At 41.2% G+C, this 13,919-nt stretch overlaps 2 protein-coding genes across 2 annotated transcripts in view; one reads left to right on the forward strand and one right to left on the reverse strand.

The window, feature by feature from the left end:
* Window positions 1–1,979, forward strand: part of LOC124789426 (2-iminobutanoate/2-iminopropanoate deaminase-like) — a 29,830-nt gene extending 27,851 nt beyond the window's left edge. Inside the window, exon 5 of the mRNA XM_047256771.1 lies at window positions 1,845–1,979. Coding sequence (XP_047112727.1) covers window positions 1,845–1,904 — 60 coding nt within the window. The 3' untranslated portion in view covers window positions 1,905–1,979. The remainder of the gene's footprint in view (window positions 1–1,844) is intronic.
* Window positions 1,715–13,919, reverse strand: part of LOC124789425 (uncharacterized protein PF3D7_1120000-like) — a 271,283-nt gene continuing 259,078 nt past the window's right edge. Inside the window, exon 3 of the mRNA XM_047256770.1 lies at window positions 1,715–3,061. Coding sequence (XP_047112726.1) covers window positions 2,322–3,061 — 740 coding nt within the window. The 3' untranslated portion in view covers window positions 1,715–2,321. The remainder of the gene's footprint in view (window positions 3,062–13,919) is intronic.

Raw genomic sequence — 13,919 nt, forward strand, 5'->3', positions numbered from 1 at the left:
ATGACTATTAGATTTTCATCCCCCTTTACATACTGCATTACCCTTTCAATATCCTCATACACTTTGTCTCTTCATCTTCAGCTTGCGACGTCAGCATATATACCTGAACTAACATCGTCAGTGATGATTTGCTGTCTGATAAGAACCATCCTGTCACTGAACTGTTCACACTAACAAACTCTCTGCCCTACCTTCCTATTCATAATGAATCCTACTCCCATTATACGATTTGCTGCTGCTGTTGATGATATTACCCTATCCTCATCTGACCAGAAATCCTTGTCTTCTTTCCACTTCACTTCGCTGGCCCCTACTATATCTAGATTGAGCCTCTGCATTTCCATTTTCAGGTTTTTCTAGTTTCCCTACCACATTCAAGCTTCTGATATTCCATGCTCCAGCTCATAGAGCATTATCCTTTTGTTGATTATTCATCTCTTAGGTTCCTCATTCTGTTATCATACACATTTTTTCTTATGTCTATATGAGCACAATTAGTTCTGATATAGCTCCATGTTAACATAGTACAGAAAAATAAGTAATCAACTGGTTATCAAACATATGGAGGATATTGGAACCATATGAAGGCTGAAAATAACTTCTGCTATCAACTGGTATCAGGTTTGCACGGACTCACTCTTTCTCTCTAGGGTTCTTCATCTGGAGAAAGAGAGATGAATGGTTGTGGGGGAAATGAGAGTTATTCCAATACTGTGCAGAATGTCATGTGCTAAATCATAGTCTAATAGTCACATGGCAGTGTGAGCTAGACATTTGCAATGAAATGCAAGTGAGTCAAGATTTTTAGCTAAGTTGCGTCAACCACAATTTTGTTGGCAGCTTCTTGTAAATGCCCATTTCATTCTGTCCTACTGATTTTTCTACCTGGTCCATCAGTACTAAAGTAATGCATGTTATAAGTGGTATTGTTCTGTAAATTACAAACTAAAGTGCTGGTTTCTCACTGCAACTGTCTTAATGAAGTGTGTGCATTTAGTACACATCAAACTTTTTCATGATCAGACACCATTATGCTGTTACAAATCTATAAGCTAACAGTCACGCATGTAATTTAACTTTTGTTGATGTTGCGAAATTAGAACAAACACTTCACTGTCAGCAGAGGTTACATCTTGACTGTGTAAATTATTATAAGTAAAACAGTACATGAATTGATGTGTGTAAATGAAAGATTTTGCTTACATTTTTTATTTTCGCAACACTGTTTGCTTAAAAAAACTGCAGTACTTCAGTACCTTCTTTTTCATCAAAACTCACTACATTTATAATTACTAATTAAGATCTTCAAATAATTACTTATTAAATACTGCATCGGAACTATATGTAAGTAATATAATCTTGGAAACAGTATTAACACTGTGTCAAGGAAAAGTGCATGGTAAGCCTAGTCTGGGATTAAAAATGAATTACGCACTTCAAACACTGCAGAGAGATTGATTCATATTGAAGTTACAGTTATAGGTGTAAAGTACAGGTTATATCACTGAATTATAAAATTACTTAGGCAACATTACTTTTGTTTGAGACCAACTTACTAAAAAAATGAATGATCATACAGTTTTAATTGCAACTACTAATGAATATTTTCAGTGATGATCTCCTAAAATGTATTTGGTAATTTCAATTATTTTTTATTCAAAAAAGTATTCAAAAGATTATGTATGATCAGTGTTATGAATGATGACTTATATCTTGGTAGAATCAATACATCTTATGAAAATCAGTGTGTATACAGGACTAGTCATTAGTAGCAAATATTTTGTGTGTATGCCAATTTTTGTACACAAGTTAACTATTAATGTCATTTTTATGCACTGTTCCAGGGTTTAAAAGTGGAGATTGATGCAATTGCAGTTATAGGAGAAGTCCAGACCATTCAGTGATTAACTTAATGTTAATAATTTTTGTACAATAAATGAAATAAAGATTTTTTAAATTTTCTTTTTATATAAAAACAATCTTATCAAATTATGTCTCATTGGTTAGTGTATTCTGTGTGTTTGTGTGTGCATGTGCTCCTACACTGCAGCAGGAGTGTGGAATAATGGAGAAAGTTGAGGGTGCTGTTGGATTAAGTATTTCTAAACTTATAGTAACAGTCAACACCATTTTTACACATAGAATGTAATATAACTTCTTTTACTGTGTCCTGCACAACCATATTTTGCATCTTGTATGTCCATTTGGTTTTTTACAAGAATATTTTCAAAATAGCACATTAATTTTACAAAATAACATATATTTTCTGTTCTGTATTCATTAAACCATTCAACACACACAAACCAAAAATTCTGTCACAATTATGCACTTGGATTAGTCTTCTCATCACTTTCATTAGTTACTGGACTACCATTTCCAGATTTTTCAGCATCTTCAGTAACATTCTTGTCCAAATCAGGAGTGGCATGTTTACTTCGGCTTTCCTTTGCATCTTCTGTTTCATGCTTCTCACCAATTTCATTTTCAGCTGTGGATGCTGCTGACACAACCATATTTTCATGCATGGATCCCTCTTCTTTCACCATCTTTTCAGTTGCCTCCATTTCTTCAATAGCTCTCAATTCTTCATCAACCATATCAATATCAGCTTTATCTATTGACATATGTAGGTTTTCAGCAGCAGTCCCAATTTCTGTCGTTATCTCTTCAACTTCAGAACTGGCTCTGTTGACTGATTGTTCCAATTCAGTGTTAACCTTTTCACTTATGTTCTGAAATTCTGCACCTGCCTTCTCTGTTACATTTCCCACTTCTTCACTGGTTTTCTCTACAGCATCATGCACTTTGTCAGTAACCTGTTCACTGACATTCTCCAGTTCATTTCCAACCTTTGTAGTAACATTCTTAAGAGCATCATCTCCTACTTTTGTCAGGTCTTCCCCATCTTCTTTCTTGATTGGTATAAAATTTTCAACCTTCTCCTTCACCTGTTCTGTGACTGCTTTTACTTTCTCTTCTACTTGCTCTTTTACTTCTACTGCCTTAGTTTCAACAGTTTCAGCAACAGCTTCAGCTTTGTGTTTTGCTGCCTCACCAACATCTGAAATGAATAATACAGTGGTATTAGTACACCAGCATATTTCATATCCAAAGAATTTGATCCAGCAAAGAAAATCAATACCTCTCTCTCTCTCATAGAAACAGATCTATGTATGTGTTCCACATGTCCTAGACCACTGACCCAATTTCACCCAAAATAGGTACACACATCCTCGACTGTCAGGCAACAATTGCTATTGCTGTTAGCATAAGGACTACCTACCCACCATAGTTCAGGAGATATGATGTCATAAATAATGAGATGACTGCATTATGCATAACATTTAAATTTTTTACTTCTTCACTATTATCTCTATTGTCAACGTATTTTGCAGACAGTATCTACATACACAGCTGAATGTGCCTGCTCAAATATATTACTGTACAACACATATATAAAGAGATACTCCTTACTCCGACAGATCTCCCATTTTACTTCAAGAGACTGCAGTTTCCATTGAGACTTGCACTTGCTATTACAATTAACAAGTCACAAGGGTTGTCTGGTAAATACTGTCGGGTGGATTTGACATTTCATGTTTTTATCATGGACAGCTTTATGTTGCTTGTTCAATGGTGGGGTCACCCAAGAATTTATACCTCATAGCTCCTGGATATATAACTAGAAATGTTTCCAGAATGAGATTTTCACTCTGCAGCGGAGTGTGCGCTGATATGAAACTTCCTGGCAGATTAAAACTGTGTGCCCGACCGAGACTCGAACTCGGGACCTTTGCCTTTCGCGGGCAAGTGCTCTACCATCTGAGCTACCGAAGCACGACTCACGCCCGGTCCTCACAGCTTTACTTCTGCCAGTATCTCGTCTCCTACCTTCCAAACTTTACAGAAGCTCTCCTGCGAACCTTGCAGGACTAGCACTCCTGAAAGAAAGGATATTGCGGAGACATGGCTTAGCCACAGCCTGGGGGACGTTTCCAGAATGAGATTTTCACTCTGCAGCGGAGTGTGCGCTGATAAGAAACTTCCTGGCAGATTAAAACTGTGTGCCCGACCGAGACTCGAACTCGGGACCTTTGCCTTTTGCGGGCAAGTGCTCTACCATCTGAGCTACCGAAGCACGACTCACGCCCGGTCCTCACAGCTTTACTTCTGCCAGTATCTCGTCTCCTACCTTCCAAACTTTACAGAAGCTCTCCTGCGAACCTTGCAGGACTAGCACTCCTGAAAGAAAGGATATTGCGGAGACATGGCTTAGCCACAGCCTGGGGGACGTTTCCAGAATGAGATTTTCACTCTGCAGCGGAGTGTGTGCTGATATGAAACTTCCTGGCAGATTAAAACTGTGTGCCCGACCGAGACTCGAACTCGGGACCTTTGCCTTTCGCGGGCAAGTGCTCTACCATCTGAGCTACCGAAGCACGACTCACGCCCGGTCCTCACAGCTTTACTTCTGCCAGTATCTCGTCTCCTACCTTCCAAACTTTACAGAAGCTCTCCTGCGAACCTTGCAGGACTAGCACTCCTGAAAGAAAGGATATTGCGGAGACATGGCTTAGCCACAGCCTGGGGGATGTTTCCAGAATGAGATTTTCACTCTGCAGCGGAGTGTGCGCTGATATGAAACTTCCTGGCAGATTAAAACTGTGTGCCCCACCGAGACTCGAACTCGGGACCTTTGCCTTTCGCGGGCAAGTGCTCTACCAACTGAGCTACCGAAGCACGACTCGCGCCCAGTACTCACAGCTTTACTTCTGCCAGTACCTCGTCTCCTACCTTCCAAACTTTACAGAAGCTCTCCTGCGAACCTTGCAGAACTAGCACTCCTGAAAGAAAGGATATTGCGGAGACATGGCTTAGCCACAGCCCGGGGGATGTTTCCAGAATGAGATTTTCACTCTGCAGTGGAGTGTGTGCTGATATGAAATATCTGTTACTCCAAATATCATACTAGACTAATTTGGGCTCAAACTAACAAATGCACTCTTAAAATTACACTTTAAAATTTTTTTGTTTACGATAAGAAATAAAGCAATGTTCTCTGTTTGCATTGTGAAACTTATGAAGAGGTGTATTTGGTCAGACTGACAAAATTGTATGTATCTACTGAAACACAAGAGAATATGTGTCTGACAACTGCTGCAAAACTGATGAAAAAGGAACTGTGATAAAATGTCATTGCCTAGATTAATTACAGTAAGTAAAAGCATATGTGAAAAAAGAACTTGATAAATTGAGCAAAAGAGTCAGAGTGAGAGAGCTAAATCCTGCCTGCAGCTTCACCAACAGACAAAACACAGCTGGGGAGGAAAAATCAATGAATAGCAGGATGACAGATCATAACAAAAGGAAACAAGAATGATACAAAACAAAATGAATATGTCAATAGACATAAAGCTGAGACACAAAGCGAATGTTGCTGAGATAACTCAAGAAAAACATAATTGAAAACAATCACAGAAAAATCTCCTAGGTAATACACACACCAAAAAAAGTTTTCCATCACCTCGGTTCTGGAACCTGTACAGAGAACTGGAATAAAGATCAACATAAACATCATTTCTGCCCTTTTTATTGCTCATGAAAACCACATATTGCATCTAGTACCACCATACAGCAAGACCTTCAGAGGTGGTGGTTCAGATTGCTGTACACACCGGTACCTCTAATACTCAGTAGCACATCCTCTTGCGTTGATGCATGTCTGTATTCATTGTGGCATACTATCCACAAGTTCATCAAGGCACTGTTGGTCCAGATTATCCCACTCCTCAACAGCGATTTGGCACAGATCCCTCATTGATGGGTCACGTCGTCCATAAACAGCACTTTTCAATCTATCCCGGGTTTGTTCAATAGGGGTCATGTCTGGAGAACATGCTGGCCACTCTAGTCAAGCGATGTTGTTATCCTGAAGGAAGTCATTCACAAGACATGCACGATTGGAGTTACGGCACCTCCCACGACCACCAACAGCATATGTCAGCCCCGCATAATGCCACCCCAAAACATCAGGGAACCTCCACCTTGCTGCACTCGCTGGACAATGCGTGTAAGGCGTTCGGTCTGACTGGGTTGCCTCCAAACTCATCTCCAACGATTGTCTGGTAGAAGGCATGTGCGACACTCATCAGTGAAGAGAACATGGTGCCAATCCTGAGTGGTTCATTTGGCATGTTGTTGGGCTCAACTGTACCGCGCTGCATGGTGTTGTGGTTGCAAAGATGGATCTCACCATGAACATCGGTAGTGGAGCTGCGCATCATGCAGCCTATTGCACACAGTTTGAGCCATAACATGAAAAGCATTATTCAACGTGGTGACATTGCTGTCAGGGTTCCTCCAGCCATGATCAGTAGGTAGTGATCATCGACTGCAGTAGTAGCACTTGGGCGGACTAAGCGAGGCATGTCAGCAACAGTTCCTGTCTCTCTCTGTATCTCGTCCATGTCTAGACAACATTGCTTTGGTTCACTCCCTGACACCTGAACACTTCCCTTGTTGAGAGCCCTTACTGGCACAAAGTAACAATGCAGACACGGTTGAACCGCAGTATTGACCATCTAGGCATGGTTGAACTACAGACAACACAAGCCATGTACCTCCTTTCTGGGGGAATGACTGGAACTGATCAGCTTTCGGACCCCCTCCGACTAACGCACTGTTCATGCATGGTTGTTTACATTTTTGGGTGGGTTTAGTGACATCTCTGAACAGTCAAAGGGACTGTGTCTGTGATGCAATATCCACAGTCAATGCCTATCTTCAGGAGTTATCGGAACCGGGGTGATGCCAAACTTTTTTTGATGTGTGTATGAGAAGGTTAAAGATGAAATCAAGAAGCAAATTTAGGATGCTACCAAAGCAAGGGAAGAATATCAGAAGTAATATAATTGGAAATGGCAACATTTGTAGACCATGTACTGAGAACTACATGAATGGAGTGACTAGAAGACCACAGAAGACAATGGGCAGAGAGAGTAAAAAATAGAAGAACTCAACAATGATTAGGCAGATATGACATTAAAGGAGAAGGAGATTTGAGACAGAGGGAAATAACTATGTAGTTGTTGGCATATCAGTGACAGGAGATGAATACAGGAAAATTGTACTCATTAATGAGTGAGCCATGAAAAAAGAATACTAAAGATCTGAGAAAAATGGTATGATAGAAAGAGGGAAAGGATGAAGAAATTTCTGTAAGAAGAGAGGAGGAGGAGGATATTAGTGTTTAACGGCCCGTCGACAACGAGGTCATTAGAGACGGAGCGCAAGCTCGGATGAGGGAAGGATGGGGAAGGAAATCGGCCGTGCCCTTTCAAAGGAACCATCCCGGCATTTGCCTGAAGCGATTTAGGGAAATCACGGAAAACCTAAATCAGGATGGCCGGAGACGGGATTGAACCGTCGTCCTCCCGAATGCGAGTCCAGTGTGCTAACCACTGCGCCACCTCGCTCGGTGTAAGAAGAGAAAAACCCAAATTATACAGTGGTCTTCTGCAGTCCTATAGAGACCTTGGTCAAGGACAATAATTAGAATTAAAAGTGTCAGTCACAATGTTTAGAAAGAATGCAGTGCAAGAATAATGGAAGAAATGCATGAAATAAATGCTAGAGTTGAAAAATTTAACTATGTTACAAATACATTTGCAAACAATGGATATTGATTCTAAAGACAACAAATTTTGTGTTGAAGGTCTTCTGAAGCAAAAATTTCCACTCTCTTATATAAAAAGCAAACAATAATATATTCAAAGAAAGAGATTCAAAGCGCAAAAATGTAACGTTATTTTCTTTCAGATAATGGGCAATACGACCACATTTTAGTGAGTTTGAGACTTTCACCGATTTTTGGTTAGTTTAAAACCATTACATATTTATTACTGATTTGTCATCTACTTTTTAGTACCTATAGCAGCTGTCTTTCATCCCGCAGTCTGTGGCTGGTTATTCTAGTATTATGCACATATTATAACACCTTTACATTCTTCAGTCTCTATACTGTTAGCACTTAAATAATCAGCTACTGATAGTAGCATGAAATACAATTGCAGCATTAAAACAAATGACAAGAGATAACTGTATTAAGCTAACTGAAGACGACTTCAAGTTCAAAATTTGTCTTTGCATAGATAAAGTTTAAGTTATGACTGGTTCTTCTATTTGTTCAAGTGAGCACAGTAAGCTTATGCATTATGAAATGATAAATGAAAACAACATCCCAGATTAGATCAGTTTGCTGGGCAGGAACTATTACAGCAATGACAATACATTTTAAAAAAATATGATAAGTTTAATGTGCTCTTCACAACAGTGACAGAAAATTCAGGATCTAGAGCAAACAATTGAGTTACTAAGTTCTAAGGAACCATACATTTGAGCACATAAACATTAAAGAAATTACAAAATAATTAAATTGTTGTGAAGCAGTAATTTATATGACTTTGGATAGCATTTATAATAGAACTCTAAATTATTGAGCTGACTAATGTTTCTCCATGGAATGTTGTCTTTGTAATCATTCCACAACTCAGTTCACATTTCCTCACAAGTTGCAACGTACAGTAAGTGTAGTAACATTCATCTTTAAAAATTAAGGTAAACAGATTACCTATGGATACAGATTCAGTTCACTCCATCCAGTCTTTTCAAAATTTTATGGGGAGAGTGTTCTAGTAAAATACGACCCCCTTTTCTGAGTAGATAAGTTTAATTATGTATCAGGTTTGGTTTCAGGACTACAGAGGAAAATCCATATATCATTTTAGTAATGAAATTCTGGTTGATATGCATTATAAAAATGAGCCACTTGACTGTTTTGTGAGCTCTTCAAGATCTTCAATGATCTTGTGAAAGTCTACAGTTGTTGTCTGCTACCTCTACAAAAAGAAGCTACTCAGTATCAGTGATCAGTACCAAGAATTGAAAATATTTACAGTGCTGTGCACAGATGTGTGCTTCATCTTATGGCTGTATTCTTTGCTGATGACCATCATATTCAACATTTGTGAATATGATCTTTATTGCCACGGTACACAGACTATTGACACAAGGAGAAGTTGTGGATGAAAAATATGGGAATTATAAACATATTGTTACTGGCAACACTTTTAAAATTCTACATTTTAAATATTTTCTCTTATTTTTGGGCTATGTGGAAGTCCATGTACAGACAGAAATGGAAAATGGTACACCGTCACTTCTTTACACATCACCACCAAACTGATATACTCCAATATTTTCATGTCTGTGGTATAAGTTGACAAAAATTCTAACCTTATGCAAGTGTATTTTCAGCAGGGAAAAAAGCCTTAACTTCAGATGAGGAATGGGTGCATCTAATGTTACTGGAACTTTCTACATGGAGTTCCCAACACAGTATTCCCAGAGAACATGTGCATACAACTTATCACTATATTTTGGACTCTGAGAAAGTTCAAATGGTTGGCATGAGGAACACTGAAGTAACAAACAGATAAATTGCACAGACACTTGGCTGTAGTGCAACAACTGCAAATGAGTGGTTATGAGATGGATTCAGGACAACAGATGAATAGGCACCAGTTTTTCCAGAAAGACTACACCACCAGAAGAAGGCGGAAGTTAGAGGCAGTGTCTCCACAAACTGTTAGCAACAGATTACTGGAAACTGGGTTGATACCATTGCTGTAGATCATTTATCACTGACATCATACCACAGACAACAGATACTTGCACTGTGTAGAACCTAGTCAACTGGGGCAGTGAATGACATTCTGTAATGTTCAGTGATGAGGTTTGCTTCTGTTTGCAATGGTCACATTGATGACAGTGTGTATATTGTTGACCTGTGGAAAGATCACAGGAAGCACCTCTCCAACTCTTGGAATCATGGTGAGGGAGCTATTGTATATAGCAACAAGACTGGTGTGGAAGTTGATGAAAGGAAGTTGAATGCTTGCCAGAATGTGGCGAGAATGGTAAACCGTATTGTCATACCTTTCATGAATTGGGTACCAAATGGCATATTCCAGCAGGATGAATCAAGACCCCACACTGCAGTTCACAGCATAAATGTGAGGAATGTATGGACCCTTGGTGATCTGTCTGATCCTCCGATTTTTCACCACTTGGGAATTTATTGCTAACAATATTAGCTTATTCCCAAGAATAAACAGCTTTCACTCAGTTAATACTCGGCAGAAATCAAACCTGCATTTGGATTAGACTTCCTTAAGTTTTGTGTAGAAAGGTGTGGAGTATGCTGCTGCATCCATTTTCAATAAGCCACCACTCAAATTCAAGAATCACAGCAGTGATCCGCGCACTTTCAAGTTGTAACTGAAGCGTTTCCTCGTGGGTCTCTCCTTCTATTTTGCTGAGGAGTTCCTTGAAAAATTAAGCTGATTCTTGTTGTATTATTGATCACATTTACTTAAGCTTATGAACTGATTTTTTTGTGTTTATAAGCATTTATTTTTATCTGTTATAAACTTTTATGTTGTAATTTCATGTGCTGGCACGTTCCATAATCTTGGAGATTTGCTCCTCAATTTGGTCCTACAGAGGTTGACGTATAAATAAAATAAAATAAAAATGACTGTGGACCTGATGGGGAGACACACTTACATACCAACTCCAGCGAGCAGTCTTCATGAATTGGCACTACATGTGTTTAGGCATGACAATAAATTCATCAAGATGACATTCGGAGGCTGTTTGCATTGATACTACAATGAATACTACACTGTATTCTTTCCCACGGTGTTCATGGCACATAACAGTACTGACACACTTTTCACATACTGAAGGACCTTCAGTTTCATGCCGTCTCCCGTAATCGGTATGCCTGAGCCTTCTAACCCCATAACCATGGGTGCATATTTTTTGGGGAGTCCTGCTAGCAAGAATGTGCCTACCCATTCATCTGCAATCTCTAACGCAATGTTCCTTAGTCATTTTGAAGTGAATATTACACTCCTGGAAATGGAAAAAAGAACACATTGACACCGGTGTGTCAGACCCACCATACTTGCTCCGGACACTGCGAGAGGGCTGTACAAGCAATGATCACACGCATGGCACAGCGGACACACCAGGAACCGCGGTGTTGGCCGTCGTATGGCGCTAGCTGCGCAGCATTTGTGCACCACCGCCGTCAGTGTCAGCCAGTTTGCCGTGGCATACGGAGCTCCATCGCAGTCTTTAACACTGGTAGCATGCCGCGACAGCGTGGACGTGAACCGCATGTGCAGTTGACGGACTTTGAGCGAGGGCGTATAGTGGGCATGCGGGAGGCCGGGTGGGCGTACCGCCGAATTGCTCAACACGTGGGGTGTGAGGTCTCCACAGTACATCGATGTTGTCGCCAGTGGTCGGCGGAAGGTGCACGTGCCCGTCGACCTGGAACCGGACCGCAGCGATGCACGGATGCACGCCAAGACCGTAGGATCCTACGCAGTGCCGTAGGGGACCGCACCGCCACTTCCCAGCAAATTAGGGACACTGTTGCTCCTGGGGTATCGGCGAGGACCATTCGCAACCGTCTCCATGAAGCTGGGCTACGGTCCCGCACACCGTTAGGCCGTCTTCCGCTCACGCCCCAACATCGTGCAGCCCGCCTCCAGTGGTGTTGCGACAGGCATGAATGGAGGGACGAATGGAGACGTGTCGTCTTCAGCGATGAGAGTTGCTTCTGCCTTGGTGCTAATGATGGTCGTATGCGTGTTTGGCGCCGTGCAGGTGAGCGCCACAATCAGGACTGCATACGACCGAGGCACACAGGGCCAACACCCGGCATCATGGTGTGGGGAGCGATCTCCTACACTGGCCGTACACCACTGGTGATCGTCGAGGGGACACTGAATAGTGCACGGTACATCCAAACCGTCATCAAACCCATCGTTCTACCATTCCTAGACCGGCAAGAGAACTTGCTGTTCCAACAGGACAATGCACGTCCGCATGTATCCCGTGCCACCCAACGTGCTCTAGAAGGTGTAAGTCAACTACCCTGGCCAGCAAGATCTCCGGATCTGTCCCCCATTGAGCATGTTTGGGACTGGATGAAGCGTCGTCTCACGCGGTCTGCACGTCCAGCACGAACGCTGGTCCAACTGAGGCGCCAGGTGGAAATGGCATGGCAAGCCGTTCCACAGGACTACATCCAGCATCTCTACGATCGTCTCCATGGGAGAATAGCAGCCTGCATTGCTGTGAAAGGTGGATATACACTGTACTAGTGCGGACATTGTGCATGCTCTGTTGCCTGTGTCTATGTGCCTGTGGTTCTGTCAGTGTGATCATGTGATGTATCTGACCCCAGGAATGTGTCAATAAAGTTTCCCCTTCCTGGGACAATGAATTCACGGTGTTCTTATTTCAATTTCCAGGAGTGTATGTTGTTGACATACTCGCCAATGTTCTTGCAGTTATCCAGTCGAATGGCTATAAGTTCATGGAACATTCTGACGTTACTTGTAGGGCCACCCGATTTATATGCGCTCCGTGACTTGTCCCAGACTTCTTTTTCCGTCACTGCTTTCTCCGAGCGCACATAGTTCATTGGACCAATAAAAAATATCAACTTTGATCTTGCCTTCCGGTCCTTATTTGAGTAATTTTGCTCAGTGAGTTTTGTACCATTCACTACGTTTCATAAATCATCCAAGTGTTATTATGCTTCCACAGCAAATTTCCATGTAGTGTTAGTTCTTGTTACCTACAAGTCTCTATTTGGGATATTTCTGCTGCACTCATTTTCACAATTACTTTTACTGGTAGTAAAGATAGTATTGAACAACGATACAGTTTCTGTGTCTGGCTCGAGATCGAATCTGGTGTGGTTATCCGAGACAGGGGCGGAATGAAACACCACTGTTTCGAAACAGTGAACCACAGCCGTTCCGAAACACCGAAACAGTTCCATGTATCGATACACCGTATAGAAACATAGAAACAGTGGCCAAGTCTAGTTCCTATCAATAGGCGAGACTAGCCGGCCGCAAAGGGCAGAAAAAATTAATTACAAATCACACAGCGAAAAAATTGAGGAGGAAATATGATGAAGTGGAAATATTAAAACACTGAATTGTTTTTAAAAACATATGGTACAGTTGCTTAAGAAGTCTTTACTTACTTTTATGAAAGTAAACACATTGCCTCTACCTCCCTCAAATCTAAAGCAACCGCTGCTGAGTACAAAATGGAAACAAGCAACACCTTGATTCATCTCTGTCGAGCGCTGGAGTCGGACACGTGCAGGGGCTTCCGATCATACTCTCTTCAGACCCCGTTTTGTTTTTGTCTCTGCAGATCATTTGTCAAGCGTCATTTGAGTTGAGTGGTTCTGTTGATGATTTTAGTTCTACTATTATTTCCTGTGGGTAATCGATCACGTATTCACAAATTAGGTTTTGTACTTCTCTTGCAACATATCTAAAAGGAGTAAAAGGTAGGTGCAGTCCATCATAACCATACATAAAAATGAGTTGTAGTCTGTCTGTGTAAAGAGATTTGTTTTGTTCTGCCATTGACTATCTATTATTGTTGGTGGTGGCGAAGGGCGAAGGCGGGGGGGGGGGGGGGGGTGGGGGGGGTGTACCGGGGAGGCCGTAGTAAAAAAGAGAGGGAGCGTCATTTTTCGGCTCTCCCCTAGGGCGGCAGAATACCTAGTAACGGTCCTAACTAGGGTCAATATGACCCTAAAGCTCATTAGAAAATCATATCTCCCTTGTTTTCAGACATTTGTTTATCAAAATATACGACTTTCTCTCTCTGAGTCAATTGTACTCAACGATGTTTTGTTCAGTTTTATATTTACAACACATTATAATTTACTCATGCTTTTTTTGGCACTGAGTGCCACTTGGGCCAGTATGACCCTAATATGAATTTCTTTTATCTTCTTGAGTGTAATATTT

Source organism: Schistocerca piceifrons, chromosome 3 (genome assembly GCF_021461385.2).
Source record: "Schistocerca piceifrons isolate TAMUIC-IGC-003096 chromosome 3, iqSchPice1.1, whole genome shotgun sequence".
NCBI lineage: Eukaryota > Metazoa > Arthropoda > Insecta > Orthoptera > Acrididae > Schistocerca > Schistocerca piceifrons.